At 40.2% G+C, this 22,629-nt stretch overlaps 1 protein-coding gene across 1 annotated transcript in view; it reads left to right on the forward strand.

Annotated features, from left to right (window-relative positions):
* Window positions 1-22,629, forward strand: part of RANBP9 (RAN binding protein 9) — a 91,185-nt gene that overhangs the window by 54,501 nt on the left and 14,055 nt on the right. Inside the window, exons 5-10 of the mRNA XM_040460458.1 lie at window positions 4,052-4,074; window positions 11,767-11,951; window positions 14,611-14,723; window positions 16,072-16,180; window positions 18,913-19,103; window positions 20,258-20,402. Of these exons, the coding sequence (XP_040316392.1) occupies window positions 4,052-4,074; window positions 11,767-11,951; window positions 14,611-14,723; window positions 16,072-16,180; window positions 18,913-19,103; window positions 20,258-20,402 (766 nt within the window). The remainder of the gene's footprint in view (window positions 1-4,051; window positions 4,075-11,766; window positions 11,952-14,610; window positions 14,724-16,071; window positions 16,181-18,912; window positions 19,104-20,257; window positions 20,403-22,629) is intronic.

A 22,629-nucleotide genomic window follows, 5' to 3' on the forward strand; every position in this document is an offset into this window, starting at 1 on the left:
ATCACATGTACGGGAATAACTGTGAAAATAATCCCCGGGGCTCACGTGTTTATTCTAGTAATAGAAGTAAATGCTCAGTGTTCTCTGCTTTGCTTTGAGTAAAACACTTCGTAGCATGACTGAAGTCTCTAGGTAACAGGTGCTAAGGGGAAGAGAAGGGCTGTCAGTTGGTAGTGTAGTATGGGGGAATAATGAAGGAAAAGATGGGTACTATCAAGCAAACCAAAGGCCGTGACCTACTGAAAGGTCAAGCCTGCTAACAGTGTGATGACTGCCAAATGATGGCTGCAAGTTAGTTCTGCAGAAAGGAGCAGAACTGAAAGGAAAAAAATAACAGCAGGACTTCTACAGATAAAAGACAGATGGCAAATACACAATAAACAGGTTAATGGAAACATGAAGAAGCCTGTCCATTGTAAGACGAGTAGGAAATTAGGCTTTTTCAGTTGCGTATGCACCCACAGCACTTCAAATTCCGAATCGTATGCGGTTGTTACACTCGCTTTTCTTAAAAGTCTTTTTGCTTTCGTTTTTATACAGAAAGTATAAAGAAAGAATGGTAAGACTGATGCTTTTACAAATAAAATGGTTTCACATTATTTGAAAAATCCTTGGCTCAAAGCAAATTATTTCTGATGAGGTAAAGCGTAAGGAAGCAAAAAGTAATAAGTAGCTTCAGAAGGCAGAAATTTCAGTTGGCTCATAAACAGTATTGAAAAATTAGACTGCAAATAGTGTCCTTAGGCAAATAAGAGATGTTCTTTGATAGAACACAAAAGGTGTTGTGTCTTTCGTTTCATCGTGGGAAATTCTAAGTGTTTTGCTACGTTGGTAATAGCTATTTCTTTCTAGTGTCTCAGCATCTTCGTGGTATGCAGTTAATGTCTTCACATTTATATATGGCTTCAATCTTTTCCTTCCAATTTTTAATATTGATCCTGAAGCCCTGTGTTACCTGACTAAAAGGTCATTCCAAGTCCATACTAGACCCTTATATGGTCCTTGGTACAGGAACGTTGATTCAGGACGCCAGGCAAAATGTGCGTGTTTAAGGTTGGGTTGCTGTGGCCAGCCAGTTTCCAGAAGGATGCAGCCTCTTCAGCTTCTTTGTTAATAACTGCTTTGGCTCTGACTTACCAAAGCACTTAACTGGGATGGTCTCAGTGGCCTTGCTCGCGTCAGATATTTGGTCTTAAGTTAGGAGAAATCTGCTTTGAGGTATGACTTTCGATTCAAAGATGCAAAGGAAGACATGTTTTTAAAACTTTATTCCAGAGAAAAAAATTCTATTTTGGGCAGTGGAAAGATCATAGGTGATGTGCCAGTTTCCTGTTCGAGTTTCACAAACATTTATGTTGAGGTTTTCTCTTGAATAAGAAACCGTTTTTAAAATGTGAGATGCTTTTTAGGAAAAGGGTACTTCAGTGATGGGATCACATTCTAATTTTAAGTAAATTTGAGACATTTGTCATGATTCGTTTCTAAAAGTAATGGTTATTAGGCCCACAGAGAGGCAGTATAAGAGCGATTGAAATGGGTTCTTTCGTTGCCTGCGTTTGTCTCCTGGCTTAGGCCTTGTGACCTTAGCAGGTTAGTATTTGTGTGCCTCAATTTGTAAAACAGGATTACTGTAATACCCACCTTTTTTTGGCTGTTCAATTCGACTGAAATGACGCATGCGAAGTTCTGAGGTGATTGCCTGGCACATAGTGAGGATGCACTAAATGTTGTTTATTATCATTGTTTGCCAGGGTCTGGGCTAGATGCTGGAAGTCCAGTGGTAAAAAATGACTCCTCTAGGACAGAGGTCAGCAGACCATGGCTCATGGTCCAGATTGGTCTCCTGTCCTTTTTTTTTTTTTTTTTTTTTTTAAGTAAAGTTTCATTGGAACATAGCCACACCCATTCATTTGTGTAATGTGTATGGTTGCTTTCCCTGTTTCGGTGGCAGAATTGAGCAGTTGTGACAGAGGCCATACGGCCTGGAGAGCAGAACATACGTACTGTCTTACAGAAGTGTGCTTACGTAACTTTGATCCGAATACTGGCATCTAGAAAATAAAATGTTATTTCCACAGTGTCGTTGTGTACTTCCTGGAGTGGATAATTACTACCCAAAAGCTGATACGTCTTTAGTTTCTGTTTCGTGAAGGTTTTCAAAACTGGATATTTACTGATCATAGAAATAGAAGTGGAGAAGTTTTTATTTGAGGAAATAGGTAAAGGAGAAACAGTTCGGTATGCAGGTTAACTTAATTGGGAAAGTTTTTTACTTGTTTTATTGAATATTATCAACTGAAGATCACTTTTTGGAAAACCTCTTGCCAAGTCACAAAATGAGAAATATTAAAAAAGTGTCTTCTTTGTGAAATTTCAATAATTATACTAGTGACAGTGGCATCTTCCTGTGGTCTGGATGTGTACAGGTTGTGGTAGCTGGGTTTGGCCACGTTCAAAATGTTCATGTGTGGAATTGGGTTTTTCCATTAGAGTTTTTGGTAAAGACTGAAGATTTCGGTAATAACAAAAAGGAACTTTTGCTGAAACTATAAAAGTAGACAGTCTTTGCTATAATAGACATCTTTGAGGAAAATAATTTATCAGGCTGCTAATTTATGGCAAATGGTAAAGATATGAATGGCAACTAAAATATTCTCTGATGTTTTCCGTATCCTGTTTAGTTTTCTGAAAATTTCAGAATAAATTTTCATATTTGGCCTGTAGTCCCTTTGCTTTCCATTTATTAATGAAGCCAAAAATGATCAGGATGTTTTACAGGGGACTTGGGGGAACCTCCAGCTTTGTTTGCCTTTTGACAAGCCAACATGAATTTACTAGTTTTTAAAAGTCATAAAAATAAGACTTTGACTACAAAACACTATTTCTACACATTTACTAAAAACCATCGAGTAGAGATGTATATAGTCTTTCCGTTTTATTACTTTAGTATCAGATAATTGTGTTTTCTGATGGTATAGCACAATTACAGAGCCATAAAATCTCACGTGGGGAGAGACCATAAAGATAATTTAACAGAAACGCCCTCAATTTTTAGATGATGATCAGTCCCAGAGAGGTCATGGTGTTGGTGTGGGTTTTGTTTTGGTTTGGTTTGGTTTGGTTTGGGTTTTTTTTGCTTTGTTTTAATGTGTATTTAGACTGGAAGAACTGGGATTAACTGACTAGCCAACAACATCTCCTCCTCTTTTTCTAGAGCTCATTTTTTTAAACCTATCAGTGAGACCCTACAGAAATGTTTGGTTTATTTATTATTTTATTTTCCGCCAAGTAACGTATTTAAATACCTGAAGAGAGATTATTAAGTCATCACCTCGGGATGCCAGTAGACTTACTCCAGTGACATCACGTTATTCAAGTATATTTGGAACATGACTATGTTCAAATTACTGCCAGGACATTCATGAGAAGTTCTCAACCGTGTAAATCTTGATTCTTTGAATGGAGAATTGACTTTTGTCACAGAATAGTCAAGTTATTTAAGAATGTACTTTCATGGGAAACTTTTTTTTTTTTAAGGAAACACAAATACTGTATTTTGCATTGTTCACTTTTCTTTTTCTTGGGAACAAAAGAAATCTCCACGCCCCTCCCCTCCCCCCTCGAATTACTGAAAAACGAAACTCAGGTGAGGAAGATTAAGTGATGAGACTGCATAGAGCAGCTTGGGTGTTGGTCAAAAATCAGATGTCACTGTCATGCAACCAGTATTCTTGCAAGGTCCTCACATAGCCTAGGAGATATATCTAAAACCATTTTTCAAAATGGTACCCCGTAAACAAACTTGGTGTGTGACTAAGAAGGATGTGGACTTTGAGAGGAGATAGCATTCACTCCAACCTCTGTTGGTGTTATTGAGAAAAACGTTGGTCTCATTATTTTATATTTAGCCTTTAAATTTTTCCTTTCCTTCCTCTGCCATTCCTTCCCTTGTTTTCAGTTATAAATTCAGTTCAGCTTTGTCACTGTTGTCTGCCTTTGAAAAACCATTTCTAATGCCACTTTTTTTGGTTTTTGTTTGTTTGTTTTTTAGGTATTGCTTTCACCGACCTACCGGTAAGACATAATTTCTTTTACAAGCAGTCTTGCATTTTTAATTAAAAGAATTTAAACTAGTATTAAGCATGTGTGGAATTCAGTCTTACTGATAATTATTAATTTTAGAATATCATGCGTAGAATAGAGATCTTTTCTGTAGCCACCGCTGTTGTGCACTTTAGAAATTAAACTCCCAAGTTGCTCTGGGTGCCACGGCACAAGGGAACTTTGTTGAAGCTAAAAAAAAAAAATAAATCAGGATTGATTCTTAGACTACACCTTGTAATGTCACTGCATTCACTTGGTATCCCTGAACTTTTCAGCAGGTGGCTGTGCCACAGTTCTGGTCATTTATTAATGCAGTTGTATATTGAGTGCCTGCTGGTGACAGGTTCTGTGCTTGGGATACGTCATTCATCAAAACAGGTGGAGGTCTCTGTCTTGAAGCATTCACGCTGGGGAATAGAGAATAAACAATTCATTAAAAACAAGTAAATTATAACCTATTTTAAGTACTTTTTAAAGAAAGAAAACGTGGGCGTAGCAAAGACAGAAGAGGAGCTGTACGGTTTGCTCACCTTTGCTCAGGGTAAGTCTCGAGCAGAGACTTGTGGCGAAGTGAGGGAGTCAACTGAATGGGTATGTAGAGAAGGGCACAGGCAGAGGGCACAGTCAGGGGAGCCGTACTGAGGCAGGAGCACAGAGAGTGCTAGGTGAGTCAGAGGTCATGGTGGGAGAGGACGAGCTAGATCACAGAGGCCTTGAGGGCCATTGTAGGGACTTGGCGTTTACTATGAGTGAAAGGCAGAGACCCTGCAGGGTTTGAGGTATAACTTAAGTTTTAAAGGGTCACTGACTGCTGGTTGAGACCTAGACAGGGACAGGGAGGAAGGGTAAAAGCAAGCAGACCTGTGAGGAGGCCATTGAGAAATTGAGGCAGGAGATGATGGTGACTCCCCTCATTAGAGATGTGAGAACTGGTGTGATTCTAGATAGATACATTGTCGAGTCAGAGGCTGTCCATTGTCATGTGCATCATGTATATATAACACTACAGTAAGGGAAAAAACCTAACAACGACACGATGCTTTCTTGTCACTTAGAATTTTTATTGTGTATTTATTGAATTATCTCTTAGCGTATTTAAATAGAGGCTTTTAATCCATATCACTCGTTGCACACTTAAAAACAATAAGATATGCAATATAGATTGATTGAGGTATTCCCCAAACTTAATGTCAAGAGTCCAACCTTTGAAATCACTTTTTTAGAGTTGACATCTGGTTGTCTACATGATGGGGGCTTCTGGGCCATCAAGAACATTTCTTAAGAGCTGTCCATTACGTCTCTGGCATTTTCTTCTAAGCTCCTGGTGCCATTGTGCAGGCTCTGATGACAGCCCTTTTTAATATTACCAAAAGGTACTAACCAGAGGTTTTCTGACAATAGTCAGGACTCTGATACTTCTTTCTTTGTCGGTCCATTCATGACTTGTTGACTAAAATTGCAGTTATCCATGTTTCACCAGGAAAAACATTGTTTTAACAAATTCACACTCTTGCGGGCACAGCGACAGCTGCCTGACCAGACACATGTAAGGTGCCACTGATGATAAGACACGTTCCAGTTTCTGAGAAGTTTTGAGAAAAGTGGCAGGAGAATCAGAGGCAGAGAACAGTCATCTGACCTGTAGATTATTAATATTCCTGAAGAAAATTTTAGGGGAGGGAAAAAAAACCCAGAAAGAAATCGAAGTTATAATAGAAAACAACTCTGCTAAGCCAAGGAGAATTTGGAGTCTAAAATCAACATGCTCGCCAGGAAGCATTATTTAATAATAAACAGTGATGGAACAGGTGTTTTTTTTTTTTTTAATTTTTTTTTTAATGTTTTATTTATTTTTGAGACAGGGAGAGACAGAGAATGAACAGGGGAGGGTCAGAAAGAGGGAGACACAGAATCTGAAACAGGCTCCAGGCTCTGAGCTGTCAGCACAGAGTCCGACGCGGGGCTCAAACTCACGGACCGCGAGATCATGACCTGAGCCAAAGTCGGCTGCTTAACCGACTGAGCCACCCAGGCGCCCCAAGGTGTTTCTTTTTTTGAAAAAACATGTCATCTTGGGGTTTTGTCTTGTGTTTGTTCCAAAGTAAGTTCCAGGTAAAGAGTTAAATTAAAAAACAGAAATCAATATGATTGAACAAAACCCCAACTGAGAGCCAGAGGCAAGAGAATTTTCTGATGGATTGGATGTGAACGTATGAGAAAGAGGATAGGACTTGGAGATTCTTGGCCCCAGGAACGGAAAGGATGGCGATGTCACTTACTGATAGAGGGCTGTGTGTAAGGGAAGCAGGCTTTGAGTGGGGGTAGATCTGGCGTTCAGTTTTGGAAAAGTGAAATGGACTTGCCAGGTATACAGCATTCGAGAGCATGATCTGAGCTGGAGACGAAAACTTGGGAGTCTTTGGCATTTCAGTATGTAAATTTAAAGTCACGAGACTGTGACGTCAACAAGGGAGTGTGTGTAGGCAGAGAAGAAGGGGCGTGCATGTTTGGGAGAAGAGATGGGAGCAGCAAAGGGAGATTGAGACGGAGCAACGGGTGAGGTAGGAGGAAGACTTAGAAGCGCGTGTGTCCACAAAGCCACGTGAAGAAAACCTCTCTAGAAGGAAGGAGTTAGCAGCTGTGTCAGATGTCCGTGTGATAGATCCCGTAAGCTAAGGACTGAGAATTGACCGGCGGATTTAAGCAGAGTGGAGGTAGCTGGTGACTTTGACAAAGTTTCAGCCGACTGAGTGACGGGGAAATCCTCATTGGAAAGGGTTTAAGAGAGAATAGGAGGAGGGGAATCACAGAGTACAGACAACCTGGTGGAGAATTTGACTGCACTAGGGAGGAAACAAGTGGGCTGTCGTGGCTGGTGGCAGAAGTGGGAGCAGTGACAGATTTTTTGATTTACTAGGATGTTTGTTTGCTGGTGAGAATGATTCAGGAACAGCCAAACAAGTTAACGTAAAGGGAGAGGTACACCGTGAGTGGACAAGTTGGGGATCACATGACTCGTGGAGGGGAGGCTTCAGAGAAGAGCATCTGTGGAGGGGCCAGGGGTGGGGTGCAGCTGTGGATGCTGGCACGTAGGTCAGTGTGGTTCAGAACCATCGCAGAGGCTTCGGGCAACACTTGAGTTTCATTTGCAGTTGGCCAAAGGGTTTAGCTGGTTGGGTGTTTGGGGGCGTTTTTTCCTCTTTTTGTGACCCAAAGTAAGTAGAACCAACTTGTCAGAACAAGCAGATGTTTTAAGAGCTCTTGTTCCTCACTTTCATGAATGGTGACAATTTGGAAAAGACTCGCCGGTTGTAGACACGTTGACTATTTTTGTGTTGCCTTCTGGTTATTTTTGTCCCATTTTAGAATCACTGGTTATGTTTCTTGCCTTGTCTATAATTAGCTGGTGGTAACTTTTTACCAACAGTGGGTAAAGTGGTAGTTAGGGTAGTGTTACAAGTTTTGTTTTGTTTTGTTTTATTTCAATATAGTGGTTCTGAGAGCTTTTTATTCTTAGGATTCTGAGATCTGCTGGGACTTCCACATGCAGCACAGCATTCCATTCCACTCCTTGAAAAGGAAAGGGAAAGTGAATCTTTCCCCTAAGGGCCCCACCAAAGAAGTGTTTCTGTGTTCTCTACCTGTGATCTCTCACTGGCCAGCTGTAGCATTAAATCCTGGTAGAGAGTGTATTTACAGAAAAAAAAAGTTTAGACTATATTCCATTTATCACGGAACCTAGGGTGTTTACATGGCTCCGAAAACCCTACATTACATCTTTTCCAGAATAATCTTTCTTCCCCAGCTCACCTCACCAGTTGGAGAAATATCCATCTATAAACTAATTCACTTTGGGATTACATAAATTCTTTCTTTTTTGTTATAGAAGCTGTCCTCATTTAAAGTGATACTATTTTCCAGCTCTTTAGGCTGATTTGAAATCTACTTTTTATAGATAACATTATTCTTTTCATTTCTTTTCATTTCATTTCATTTCTTTTCATTAGAAAACATCTTTAGAACAAGATTATGCTACTGAATTTGATTTTGTGTGTGTATTTAGTTTCTGAATATTATTTTTAATATCTTTATCTTTAATAGGTTAATAGAAATTATGAGATCTATGTTTCTCTTCATAGAGACTTATTTTCATTTTTGTCTGATTCTACATGAGAAGGGGTGATCTTTTTTTTTTTTTAATTTATTAAGTTTCCTAGAAAACATTGTTTTACATAAATCCACAACCTAGATTCATGCCGTATCACGGAAGAACCTTGAAAGCATTTTGCTAAATGAGCGAAGACGGTCACAAAAGACCACATATTGTATGAATCCTGTTTGTGTGAAATGTCCAGAATGGGCAGCTGCATAGGGTCAGAAAGTAGATGAGTGGCGGTCAGGGGTTACAGGATGGGGAGCAGGAGGTGACTGCTAGTGATAAAAATGTCATAAAATTAAGTAGTGGTGATGGTTGCACAGCTCAGTGACCATACTGAAAACTGTTGTGTTGCTATATTCTGTTTCTAGAAACCTGTAGTCCAGCAAGTTAGTCTATTAGATTTTTTTTTTTTATAATGTATAGTTTAGCCACTTAAGCCATTCCTTTCTCCTCACTTCTTCAGGTTTGAAGTTGAGTAAGTGGTATAAAAATTACTGTTACTTTTCATTGAATCCAACTGACTTTACCACTTCTAGTTTTTTATCACGTCCTGATTACAGAAGTAATACACAGTGTTAAGTATTTGAATAATAAATGTTTGTAAATACAGACAGGTACAAAAGAGAAGTTTCTCGAAATTCCAGCCTGTTTAGACATGATGGCTGCATTGAATATATATCCTTCCAGGTCTGTTTCTGAGTTTAGGTTAGCCAGTATGTCCATTATTTAAATGTTTACAGCAGAGGTGAGGTCATAGTTTATGTACTAGTCTCTAGCTTGCTTTTCTGCATTTAGGAATATAACATCTTTCTGTGTCAGCATACAAATTTTTTACTCTTGTTTTTTGCTTGCTTTTGATATCTTATTGTATGATGCGCTACCACAATTTCTGAGATGCACATATTTTCATATTTTGACACTTATTTTTTTAAGTTTGTTTCTTTTTGAGAGGGAGAATGAGTGGGGGAGGGGCAGAGAGAGAGAGAATCCCAAGTAGGCTCCGCACGTCAACGCAGAGCCCAGTGTGGGGCTCGAGCTCACGAACCTGTGAGATCATGACCTGAGCTGAAGTCAGATGCTTAACTGACTGAGCCACCCAGGCACCCTTCTGTTTTGACTTTTATAAAATGTGGGTGCATCTTAGAATCTGTGGCCTCCCACATTTAATTGGAAGTATTTTTTGTTAGACGTAAAATGATGGTATGTCTTACAATTATTGGAGTCTGAGTTTCGATGAATGTGGTATGTAATACCACTTGTGAATGGACATTCTTTTTAATATTTTTCCATTAAAATAATGCTTCAGGGCATTATGTTTGTTTCTCTGTAGGATTTAATTCTTACAAGTGAAATTGCTCTGTCAGTTTTAATAGATTTTGCCAAATTTCTTTCTTAAAAGATGATATCCGTTTACATTGCTGTGCACAGTGGATGAGAGGGTTTACTGTCTCAACCTTCATCAACATTGGGTATTCTTAGCTTTTAAAATCTTAATCTAATGTGCAAAAAATTCTTCTTGTTTTAATTTGTATCTTAGGAAGGCCAGTGAGGTTAAGTGTCTCTTCATATTTTCATTGTTATTTTACATTTCTTCTGCAAATTGTGCGTATAGCTGTCACCACTTTAAAAACAATGGAGTTGGCCTTTTAATCTTTGTCCTGTATCTTGAGAATATTGTTTACATTGGGAATGTTGATTCTTACATGTGTAGCAGATTTTTTTTCCCCATAAAGTCTATTGTCTTGACGTTTATGGCATGTTTTGTCATAGGGAAGTCTTAATCTGTGTTATGGCACAGTTTTATCAGAGTATTTCTGAATGTTGATTTTCTTTTCTAGTGTTGATATGATTATTTTCCCGAGTTCGCCAGGAAAATTTAGATTAGCACACCCTTTTTAAAGCGTCTCTGGGCAGTGCTGAATGTCAGAATCACATTCTGCTTGACAAATGGGATTGCCTTTCACTCTGTTGTTGCCTGTATGAACAGTCTTTGGCTTTATATACTTTTGTTTTAAGGTATGTCAAAGTTTGGTTCTGGAGTTCAGTGGAAAGAATCATGTGCCAAAAGTGGAGAGGCTTGCGTTCCTTCTTTCATGTGTCTCATTCAGAGATGTGTGCTGCCACTCCCTGGGTCTCAGTTTTCTGGGGTTGGTGAAATGAGAGGGCTGGAACAAGTATCTCCCTTATCTCTGGCTTAAAATTGTAAACACTTGCTAGTTTGGTTGATCTGGAATCCGGGCATTTGCGTACATCGCATCACCATTTATTTCCTGAATCCAGTGCAATTCTGTTCCTCAGTATTTTGACACAGTATTCCCTTTGTTTCTGATTTTGGTTGCTTGATCATCGGTGAGTTGTTGTTAAATACATCCTCTCAGCTTTTTGCTGTGAAATATATCTAAGCATCTCATATTCACGTCCAATTATCCACTCTTAATCTTTACCCAATTTTGTAGTGAAAATATTTGTGATAACCATTAAAGCACAGAAATGAGGCATAAATACAGAGAATAAAGATGAAGTAAGCCTTGGAGTTAAAACTAAAGTAAAACTAAACGTGGATTTGTTGTCAGATTAATCTGTGTTCCAGTCCCTCCTGTGTCGTGATGCATACCATGAGCAAGTTAATTTACCCCAAACCTCACTTGCTTTATCTTTGTAATGCAAATAATAATTATTTCACAGGATTATTATTGCGCTTAAACCCTGCTGTTTAGTAGACATTCAGTAATTCATCCGCCCTTTAGGTATAACAACTAGTGATAGACCCAAAAGGATTCCTGTATTTTTTGCATACTCGAAGCTATTAAATTTGATTGTTTAGCTTCAGAATCTTGGAATAGATCTAAATGCATTTCTCTGTGAATTTGATTATTGAAATCCCTTTCCGCTCCCGGAACGTGTGCATTTGAGTCTTTTATTTTTATACACAGACCCCACTCTTAATGGCACTGTGTGTTTTGCTTATAATTAAGTTCTTACCACCGTCCCTTTATAGTGGCATGCCAAATGCACAGAGAAATGAAATCAGTAAACTTAAAGTGGCGCCTGCCCAGATAGAGTTGTACAGTAACTAGTCTTCTCATGAAGTCTCTAGAAAATGCATCAGACATATCATATATGAAAGCATAAATCTGAATTAATGTGTTTACACTTGAATTAACATGTAACTAGTATGTGACATGTTCTTAAGAGCAAGACTTATGTTTTTGCTTATTAGAAGTATAATGCCACATGGTCTCTGAATAAAACAGGTGGTTTAGGTGGCTTTAGACTTTTTCTTGATGATTAGATTATAGGAAGTGCTACTTTTTGTTGAGCATATGGTCTCACCTAGATTATTTGCTTACCTTTATTTGTCTTTAGCTAATTTTCTTTCTCTGCTGGTTTTGATTGAGATTTTAAACTATTCAAGAAGTAAAATTCTGAAAGGTAGCATTTGAAAGAATGACTGAGTCTTTAAAACAGTTAGATAGATGCTAGTGAAATGTGTTGTCTTACAGCCAAATTTATATCCCACCGTGGGGCTCCAAACACCAGGAGAAGTCGTGGATGCCAATTTCGGGCAGCATCCTTTCGTGTTTGATATAGAAGACTATATGCGAGAGTGGAGAACCAAAATCCAGGCACAGATAGACCGGTTTCCTATTGGAGATCGGGAAGGCGAATGGCAGACCATGATACAAAAGTAAGTGAGGAAGTTTGAATGGACGTTATTCAAAAATATATATATATTTTTATGAAACATTCTTCTAGTATGAAAGAATATTTATTGAAGCATTTTAATCTAATTTCTATCCTAATAATTTTAGTGTATCATTGATTACATTTAAGTCTCTATAAAAAGTAATTTACTTTTCTTAAACAATTAAAACTAATTCTTATATATCCTAATAATTTTAATGTAGTGATGATATTTTAATCTCTATAAAAAGTAATTCACTCTGCTTACGCGATTAAAAATAATTTCGTATCTGGTCTTACTGATTTGGAGGACAAAAATAAAGTGACACTTGATAGCTTGGGTTCATTCATTTGCTATCCTTAGTAATAGGATTTAACGATTTCCATAGGCTGCTTGATTCTGTTGTTAATAGTGCCAACGCAAAAGACAAATTCAGGAAGATAATTTAGGTTGTATAATTCGTGGTTTTGGACATGAACTTGGCTGTGTCCAGTTCGCATATTTATGGGGCTAAAAAAAATAATCCAGTTAAAATAATGGTATAGTTAATGTACTGGAATACACATTTGGGATGTACATTTTGTATTTCAAGTTTTGACTAAATTTTTCCAGTGTGTGGGTTACTCTGTCAGAATAATAACAGCTACTTTTGCTTACTAGGATTCCTGTTGTGCTAAATATTTACTATTTTTCGTGGAGATTCAGGGAGGCTATAATTGCCTCTGTTCTAAATAGGAAAATCTGACCAAAAGCATTCTATGGCAGGAATTCTTAAGAATCACTAATTATTTTTAATGTAATTTACTTTTATATGTTCTCATTAGACATTTAAGAGGAAGCAAAAAGAATGAAGATCAAAGAGTTAAGAATATGGAGTGAGGATTCCTAAATGCAGGATTAATACTTAGGATTTAGGATGATAACAGAATGGGTAGCAGCAAACAATGGGTGTCATTAAAAGTACTCTAAACTGAACAACCTTTATCTTAACTCCTTTATGAAAAAATAGAATTTCATTATGGAAGTCAGCAGGAAAATGCAAGTCCTGTGACAGTCAACTTTGTAGACTATACCTTTGCGAAAAGGCTAGAGATGACACCTGGGTGTCAGTAGCACTAAACAGTAACTCTGAAAGCTTGAAATGGTACAGACTTAAAAACTAAGTACCAGTGAATTTAAATAGTCATTTTCACTGCTGTCATCTCACCCAAGAAAATAGCAAAGGCTTGGAGATACCATCTATCCGACAGTGTGTCTTAAATGTCTGTGTAATTGCTTTGAACAGTTGTAAACTTAAAGATACAATAAAATTTTGTGTGTGTGTTTTTTGGAGGAGATAGTGATTGGAAGACATGATGATAATTTGGAAAACATGCTTCTTCCTTGGAGCCGTTATCATCTGGTATCACAGAAGCTCTCCACCGGTAGTCTTTGCCGGCACACTTGACCCAGCAGTGAAGTCTGGCTGAACGTCTCGTGGTCACCATGAGTTAGAGCTCAGATAGGTTGCTGTCCCGGGGTCACCTCCCTTTCATGCTTTAAAAATGGGTGCCGCTGAGCATCCTTGCAGGGGAGTAGTAGAGGAAACCTTGTTTATCTTAATTCTGTGGTCAGAGTCCGGGGAGGACCCTCACTGCCACCACGTCCTTTACAAAAGTGACACTCACCATGACCTCCTAGGGGGTCCATTTAAAACAGTTCTTCCCTACCCTTTTAAATTAATTTGACCAATTAGATGAAATAAAATGAAAAATCTTGTTTCTTGGAGATTTGCCCCTCTGCCCCCCAGTCCCTCCTTCCGGAACCACAGCTTCCTTCCCCATTTTGATAGGGCCTCAGTAGTGCCAGATGGAGGCAGGTTTAGGAGTTGAATACTTGGATATATTGGTTATTTGGGTTAATATTGTTGAGTTGAGTTTTTGTAACCTTTTGTGATTAGATGTAAATGTGTTTTGACCGCTTGATGGCCTTTTAAAAAGTACACTTGTTCTTTGGAAGTATGGCACTTCCATGTAAATCACAGCTGAGTCAGTTTTTTGTGTGTACAGTCATACTAATAGATTTAGATTAGAAGGGCAATTTCTCATTGATTAGTAGAATTGCCCTCAGAGACTTTGTTCTGGAAGATTCTCAGGTTCACCTTAGCATTTCTTGTGTTCACCTCCTGTGACCCCATCTCTTGTAACTGAGGAGCAGAGAAAGGAGTCGAGCTCCACACGACACAAAGAGTTAATCTGTTATTTAAAAATTACTGTATTTTATAAAATGCTGACACTTCACTGGGATAAGCCATGCAGTAAAGATGAAACCGAAATTACGGTTAGTGGGATTGAATATAAGGATGGGAATAGTAGGAAAGGCCCCGGGGATAACGGGGAGCCAAGAATCAAGAGCTGTATAATGTCCTTGCCTCTCTAGTGGTAGTTACTCCTAGGGAGAGCACTCTTCACATGGGATTTGCAGCTGCCTTGTTGGAAATATGACATGAATAGAACAAAATGATTTTTTTTTTTTTAACTTTAAAGTTGAGGTTCTTAAAGCCTGGTTTCAAGGGAATAGGTTGGTTTTGTAACATCAGAGTAGATCTTGTTTTATATAACTTGTAGTATGAAGCCTGTATTCTCTTGACTAAAAGATGTGTGTTTCTTCTTTTTATTTTAAGAATGGTTTCATCTTATTTAGTCCACCATGGGTACTGTGCCACAGCAGAGGCCTTTGCCAGATCTACAGACCAGACCGTTCTAGAAGAATTAGCTTCCATTAAGAATAGACAAAGTAAGGACCCTGTGGTGCATGGATAACACTTGTTTTCAGATTATAGGTTTGGTTATATCAATTTTTAGAAATTTTATTTTTTAAACTAAGATCTTTTCAAATATATTAACTTAAAATGGATGCCTCTGAAATTTATTTTCACTGACATTTTTGAAGACCACCTTAAAAAACACTCACGTAAGACTGGTTTAGCGTTCCGGATGTAGAAAGAATTTTGGAGAAAGTTTTATAAGGAATGTTTACCATTTTTTCTTAAAAAATGTTTGCTTTAGCTTTTTAGGAAGTAAACATTAAACAAAAAAAAAAAATTTTTTTTTTTTTTTTGTAGTTGGTAAAGTAATCCCATGATTAAGACTAGCAGAGATAATATGTACAAAGCAATGTAAACCTTTGCATTCAAATCGCTCGCTAACCTTAAGGTAGTATTGGTCTTCCGTTGTACTGTCCGGGTCCCGGTGCTGTGGCCAGAGCTGTCGGCCCGGGCTACCAGAGGCACGTCAGTGTGTCGCTCCCACAGTTAGCCTCCTAAGTGACAGTGGTGCAGCTAAGTCCACCAGGGAGGGGGTGGCTTGACGAGACCCTAGGCATCGAAACAACGTGATGGGTGAAAGCGATGTTTTTATAGGTCGCGCTGCTATAAGAACACTTACTCCATTGTGTTGTCACCAACTGTAGGCTTGTCTGTCTTTCTCGCTGTGTTTAAGCTCTGGCAAACCGGAGACGATCACTTTTTTTGTGTGCCCATCATGTAATTGAACAGCTTACCTGACAGCGGGGAACACTCAGTGAATGTTGAATTCAGACTTTACTCCAAGGCTACCCATTCTCTCAGTACTGGATTCAAAAGGTTACCATGTTTGATAAGGCATTTTGAATATTACCTCTTTAATGTTTGCTATGGTCTTTAAAAAAAAAAACACAACACTCTACTGAGATATGATTGGCATATTAGATAGACGCTGACGTATTTAGTGTGTAAGTTGAAGAGTTGGGGCTTAAGGATTCCGTGAGGCCAGCACCACACTGTATGCCGTAAACACGTCCCTGCTTTTAATCTTCGTGTTTAAAACTTCAGTAATGCTTCACAGATGTTTTTCTGTATTACTTGTATATTAATTCATGATTTTTAGAAATAGTTTATGAAAGTACTTGTTTTTCTAATTTTTTAATGTGTCTGAAATTGTTCCTTGATTGCCTGATAGAAACTATGATTTAAAACAAAAAAAGAAATGGAAGTTAATCACCGTAATTTAAATACTTTTTTTGACTAACTCTTTTTTTGACGGTCCACTAAGTTTATGTTTCTACTCTTAAAAAATTAATCTTTTGCCTTCTTTTTTCTAAATAGGAATTCAGAAATTGGTGTTAGCAGGAAGAATGGGAGAAGCCATTGAAACAACACAACAGTTATACCCAAGTTTACTTGAAAGAAATCCTAATCTCCTTTTCACGTTAAAGTGAGTTTGTTTAACAAAACGTTATTGTGTGTGTGTGTGTGTGTGTGTGTGTGTGTGTGTGTGTGTGTTATGTATAATCAGAATTGTTTTCATGTTTTAATAGTTTTTGTTTCACCTCGTGTCAGGTATTTACATATAATTCTGTGATACAGCACATCTCCATAACAGTTTGTAAAAAACACTTTTGTGGTAGGATTATAAGCAGATGGCATCTCTTGCTATGTTTCTGCTCTTCTATGGTGCTAGCTATATGTTTAAAAATGTTAAAATTGTAGTTAGAAGGTGGATATCTGTTTTTCTTCCTGCAGAGTACCTTATTGTAAGTCTGTGTCATTTTGAAAGCTGTGGTAAAATATACGTAACGTTTGCCATTTTTGCACGTGCACTTCTGTAGTATTTTTGTTTTAAGTTTATTTTGAGAGAGCACGCACGTGCACCAGTAGGGGTGGGGGGCAGAAGGAGTGGGGTAGAGAGAATCCCAAGCAGGCTCCGCCCTGTCAGTGCAGAGCCCGACGCAGGGCTCGTGTTCACGAACTGTGAGATCATGACCTGAGCCAGACTCGAAAGCCCGGCGCTCAACCGTCGGAGCCACCCAGGCACCCCGTGCTCTTGCGTAGTATTAAGTGGAGTCACATTGTTCTGATCGTCACCCATCATCCACCTCTAGAACTTTTTTCATTCTCCCAGATGGAAACTTGAAGTCCCCATTTCTCCCTTCCACCACCATTTTACTTTCTGTTTCTGTGAATTTAAATTCGGCTGCTCTGGGCGCCTCAGATAAAAGAAAGCGTAACAGTGTCTGTTCCTGTAACTGGCTCATTTCTCCCAGCGTATTGTCCTCAAAACCCATCCATGTTATATAGCATGTGTCAGTTTCCCTCCTTTTGAAGCGGAACAATTGATAGACATTTGGGTCGCTTCCACTTTGGTTCTTGTGAATGACGCTGCTGTGAACAGGGGTGATGTATGAATATCTGTGCGGGGTCCCTGCTTCCAGCTCTTTGGGGTATATACCCAGAAGTGGGATTGTTGAACCTGTGGTAAATCTGTTTCACTTTTGGAGGAGATTAATCCTTAGAGCTCTGTAGCCCTGCACCATTTTACAGCCTCAGCCAGTGGTATGCAAGAGTCCTGGTGTCCCCACATCCTGCCGACACTTAGTTTCTGCAGCTTTTGTTTCAATAGCCATCATAATTTGGCGTTTCTTTTTTATTGGTGTTATGAATCTTTGTTATTTTATTTTATTTATTTTTTTTCAACGTTTATTTATTTTTGGGACAGAGAGAGACAGAGCATGAACGGGCGAGGGGCAGAGAGAGAGGGAGACACAGAATCGGAAACAGGCTCCAGGCTCTGAGCCATCAGCCCAGAGCCCGACGCGGGGCTCGAACTCACGGACTGCAAGATCGTGACCTGGCTGAAGTCGGACGCTTAACCGACTGCGCCACCCAGGCGCCCCTGAATCTTTGTTATTTTAAAATTCAGGTGTTATGAAGCCTAATATTTCAACTCTCTAAGTACCAGACGCCCTTTGTGTTTGTTTTTCTTTTTTTTTGAGAGAGAGAGTGAGCCGGTGGCAGGGGCGGGGGGGCAGAGGGAGAGAGAGAATTCCAAGCAGGCTCCGTGCCCAGCACAGAGCCCGACCTTTGCAGGCTTCGATCCCATGACCCTGAGATCATGACCTGAGCCAAAATCAAGAGTCGGACATTTAACCGACTGAGCCACCCAGGCGCCCCACCAGAAACCCTTCCTTTGTAAGCCAGTGTCAGAATGGTTTTTGCTTAAGAGTAAAATTTTAAGTGTGGCACATTTTGGTTAAGAGGTTGCAGATGGAAGTTGCAGTCAGGAAGAGCGTGGAGCAAGGCACTTCGTCTACGTGATGTGTACACGAAAGCTGTACACGAAAGCATATCGTGTTCTTGCACGCCATCGGACTTGCCGCCAAATGCAAATATTATTTGATTAAACTATTTTTAGCTTCAAAAATGAAGTCTTCTGATTTTAAGCTATGGATTCCTTCATTTTCTTAGTGAATCTTTTTTTTTTTTTTAATTTTTTAAATGTCTGTTTAGTTTAGAGAGAGTGCAAGCAGGAGAGGGGCAGAGAAAGAGGGAGACACAGAATCGGAAGCAGGCTCCAGGCTCCGAGCTGTCAGCACAGAGCCCGACGCGGGGCTCGAACTCACAGACTGTGAGATCATGACCTGAGCTGAAGTCGGACGCTTAACCGACTGAACCACCCAGGCGTCCCTCTTAGTAAATCTTAATTAAAGGAGAGATAGTGTGTTTTGCTTTATACTCTGGTTTTTCCGGAAATTTTTAAATTATTCTAAGCAGTACAGTGTATGAAACTACATGTAGTGTTTTTAGCACACTATCTAAAGACCACACTTACTGATAGATACAAGTCCATAAGGTATTTCCTTTCAGAGATCTGTTGTTGCTACTAAATAAACTGCTCTTTGAAAATGACCTAAGTAGGGGCGCCTGGGTGGCTCAGTCAGTTGAGCGTCCGGCTTCGGCTCAGGTCATGATCTCGTGGTCTGTGAGTTCGAGCCCTGTGTCGGGTTCTGTGCTGACAGCTCAGAGCCTGGAGCCTGCTGTGGATTCTGTGTCTCCCTCTCCCTCTGCCCCTCCCCTGCTTGTGCTCTGTCTCTCTGTGTCTTTCAAAAATGAATAAACATAAAAAAAATTTGAAAATGACCTAAGTAAATTTGTCTCTTATCTTTCTAGAGTGCGTCAGTTTATAGAAATGGTGAATGGTACAGATAGTGAAGTACGATGTCTGGGAGGCCGGAGTCCAAAATCTCAGGACAGTTACCCTGTCAGCCCTCGACCTTTCAGTAGCCCGAGCATGAGCCCCAGTCACGGATCGAGCATCCACAGCTTAGCACCAGGCAAAGGAAGCAGCGCCCATTTTTCTGGTGAGACTCAGTCTTACGACGTTACTTTGAAGTGTTTGCCCTTCTTTGTAGTTTTGAACCAAAATGAAAATTTTTTGAAACGTGACGTTTCCACATAGCTGTTTTGCACACGCACATACTTGACCTCAGCGCTGCTCTGGAAGGAAAATTGTAAGTGGATCGGACTCGTGTGTTCTTAGTACCAGAAGGTAACTTGAAGCAGAGCTGTTTCGAAGAGAATGAATAATTAGCAGATCTTCATAAGCAAAAGTCGACATTCGAGCTGTCTCTAGAAAGTAAATCAGTAGATATTTGGTAAAGGTAAAAGGTAACCCGTGTGTTCTAATCTCATATAAATGTGAAGGCGGTGCCGTGGCCGTGGCGGCTTCGGCCACCGACCCCCACGCTAGCTGGGCCGGCTGCTTTCTCTTTCTTTCCCCACCGGGCCTCTGCTCTGCCCGCTTCATTTTCTCATGTCCCTCTCTGGGCTCACCGGTCATAGTCTCTCAGGCTTTTGGTGTTCTAGGAACTAAAATTCTCTCCTTTCCTGCCTTTGAGGACATCACTTCTACAGGTTTATTTCCAGCCTTCCTTAGTCTTCCTCTGCTGGTCTCTCTCATTCTGTTCTTCCCAACGTGTTCTCTTTCCTCTGTATATTTAACCTTCTAAAGCAAAAGTCACATCCTCTTTCCTTTCATAGAGTAACACCTTTGCTCTTCCTCAGTCGGCATGCACCTTTCTACATTACCACCTCTCGGTTTATTTACATCGCCATCCTGTGCACTGCATGTGATTCTCACGTTTGTCCCCTTCGCCACCTCCCCTCTTGAATTTCATACATTCACTCGGGCCCAGATGACTTCTTGGCCTCAGTGTATTCGTGCATTAAATGGGAGCGATGAGAACACAGGCCTCATGGGGGAGCTTGGGGGATTAAATAAGATCCATAATTAAGCCTTCAGTAAATGTTAGAGGAGATGATAATTACAGCCCACAATTAATATCCGTCTGTCCTTTCAGAGAAGTTATGTTTCTTGTTTAAGCAATGCATGGACTCTGCCACGTTATAAAAGTTTTAAATGCAAGATCAGAATATGGGCATATAGTCGTTACAACTGACCAGTAAGTTGGTGTTTGTTTCTGTTTTCATGCCTCTTTTTCTTGTTTTTCCCCAGGTTTTGAAAGTTGTAGTAATGGTGTGATCTCAAATAAAGCACATCAATCCTATTGCCATAGTAAACACCAGTCATCCAACTTGAATGTACCAGAACTGAACAGTATAAACATGTCACGATCACAGCAAGTTAATAACTTCACCAGGTGTGTGGTCTCCGCAGCTTTTACATTACTATAAGCAGCCTAATTATTAGCGTCGTCATTTTTAATCATTTGGAGAACTTGAATTAGATCGTCCATAGGGGGTGTGGGTGCTCCCAGGTCCTCAGAGAACAAAAGGGTGAGGAGTGAGTCCCAAACTCTCCGGGATCCCGGGGGCCGGCAGCCTGTTTTCCTCTGCTCCTTCGTCGTGCTCCGCATCACCTTTTCCCTCTGCCGGGCTGTAAGCATACACGCCGGACTCCTTGCCTCTGGGCTTCCTGTGGGCAGCGGCCTGTACACGTGGTCACGTAATGCTGTGCCTGTATTTCCAGGTTAAGTCCCAGTCGTTCGTTTACTCTGTAGAAGTAACGTAGGGTACGTTTACAACCGTCTTTTTCTCTCTGTGTGGGTTTTTTTTTTGTGTAGATGTGCATCAGGTTTTCTGAATTCCAGGTAACTAACTTGACAAAGAATCTTTTTTGAAAGCCTGACTTTAGGGGGCAGGGCTTGCTTGTAGCAGCAGAGGGACCTTCGGCCATTTAGTAAGCGTACCATGAGCCCAGTGCGAGGACCCGTCGGATGTCAGACATTCTGCCGGGCCTGGTCTCCGGCTTCAGAGAGCTGGGAGAGAAGAGATGTGTGTGTCACCGTCCTGTCACATATATTCGGGTTGAATATTCACGAACCTCGAGGTTCACGAAATGTAATCGTTTGAATACGAGTTCTTACGAAATCAGCCTGCCCAGATCATCTAGTATCTGAATTCACTTTGGTTCAGGACTAGTGGCATGATAAAAAAAATAATACACGTGAAAAATGATGTGTAGATTTTATCAACTTGAGGTTGGTTTGGTCTTACAACATGAATTGTTTGGTCACACCCCGTCTGGGGGGTGGGGGGGAATAATGTTCATCAGTGCAAAACTTTCTCACTGAAGGAGAAAGGATGGGATCTGACTTTTACATGGGAAATAGGATTCTGCAGAAAAGCGTATGTGTGAGAATCAGTATTGCAAATCAGGAGAGTAACGAGAGTATCAAGATGATCTGTCCCAAGTGCCAGCCTGCCGAAGTAATGGCGTGTGGTATATACAGGTTATAATGGTGGTCCACAAAAGTGGTGGGAGAAGAGTAGGAAAAAACGCCGTCTTGTACGGAGGAGATTTGGGTTGTCTTTCACGGTAGAAATGACATAGTGGAAAGTAGGTTAGAGGACTGTGTCGTGCTGAAAATTCTGTATGGAATATGGGTGTGTGCGTGCGTATGTGCTTTATATATAGCATGTTAGCACTTTGTTCTTGGTAGAGGCTTCTGCCATTGTTTGTGGCAGGACTGGGGGCAATTCGGGCAGTTTGTGGGTTTTTGTCTGAAATACCTCCTCATGGCAAAGAAGTTGCTAAAGAGACCTGTTGTTACCTGCGTTCAGGGAAGCAAGCTCACCGGAAGGGTTTGGCGACCGCATCTTCTGTGTGCCGCACGGACGAAGAAAGTGAGCTTGTGAAGTGCCCGGAACCGTTACACAGTAGCAGTTACTTTGTAGTTGCTGAAGGCTTTCCTTACAGCCCTACTGCGAAGTAGCGAGGGTGGTACTAACTATTAAAACATTGTACAGATGGAGAGCCAAAACCAGAAAAGTAAGCGATACTTTGTTGTTGTCAACAATACACGTCAATAATTCGTGGCTCGTAAGTTGCAGAACAGTGACTGCGTCCCAGGATTCCTGACTTCCAGTCGTGTGCTTTTTCTATCAGCACCCCCCTCCCCTGCTGCCCCATCTGCAACACTGCTCCCTCCGCCCTCCCTCATCCCCTCCTCTCAGCCGGCTGTAAAACTGAGTTCACTTGTCACTTTCCAGGATGATTTCCTTGTTACATCACCAGCAAAGGTGGTGGCTCCCTCCCAGTGGGTCCTCTGTTGGCCCCTGGAGGGCGGAGGCCGTCTCATTGTAACCTTAGCCCGCAACACACAGTGTGGGCTCAGGGGCTCTTAAGTGTGTGTTGAATGAAAGAATCCCTCCCAAATACCGAATTGAATTGTCAAAAAAAAAAAAAAAAAAAAAAGAAAGAAAGAAACAAGTGTAAGTATATTAAGATCACTAAGAGCTATGATCTCAACAATTTGCATTACATTAAACATTATTTTTTAAAGTTTGATTTTTCTTCTCATTGTCAAAGCTCATCAAGATATAGTCAGCGAGCTTTTCTGCCTGATAGAGTCATCCTGGGGCCCT

Source organism: Herpailurus yagouaroundi, unplaced genomic scaffold, assembly GCF_014898765.1.
Source record: "Herpailurus yagouaroundi ecotype Mexico unplaced genomic scaffold, PumYag 250, whole genome shotgun sequence".
Lineage (NCBI taxonomy): Eukaryota > Metazoa > Chordata > Mammalia > Carnivora > Felidae > Herpailurus > Herpailurus yagouaroundi.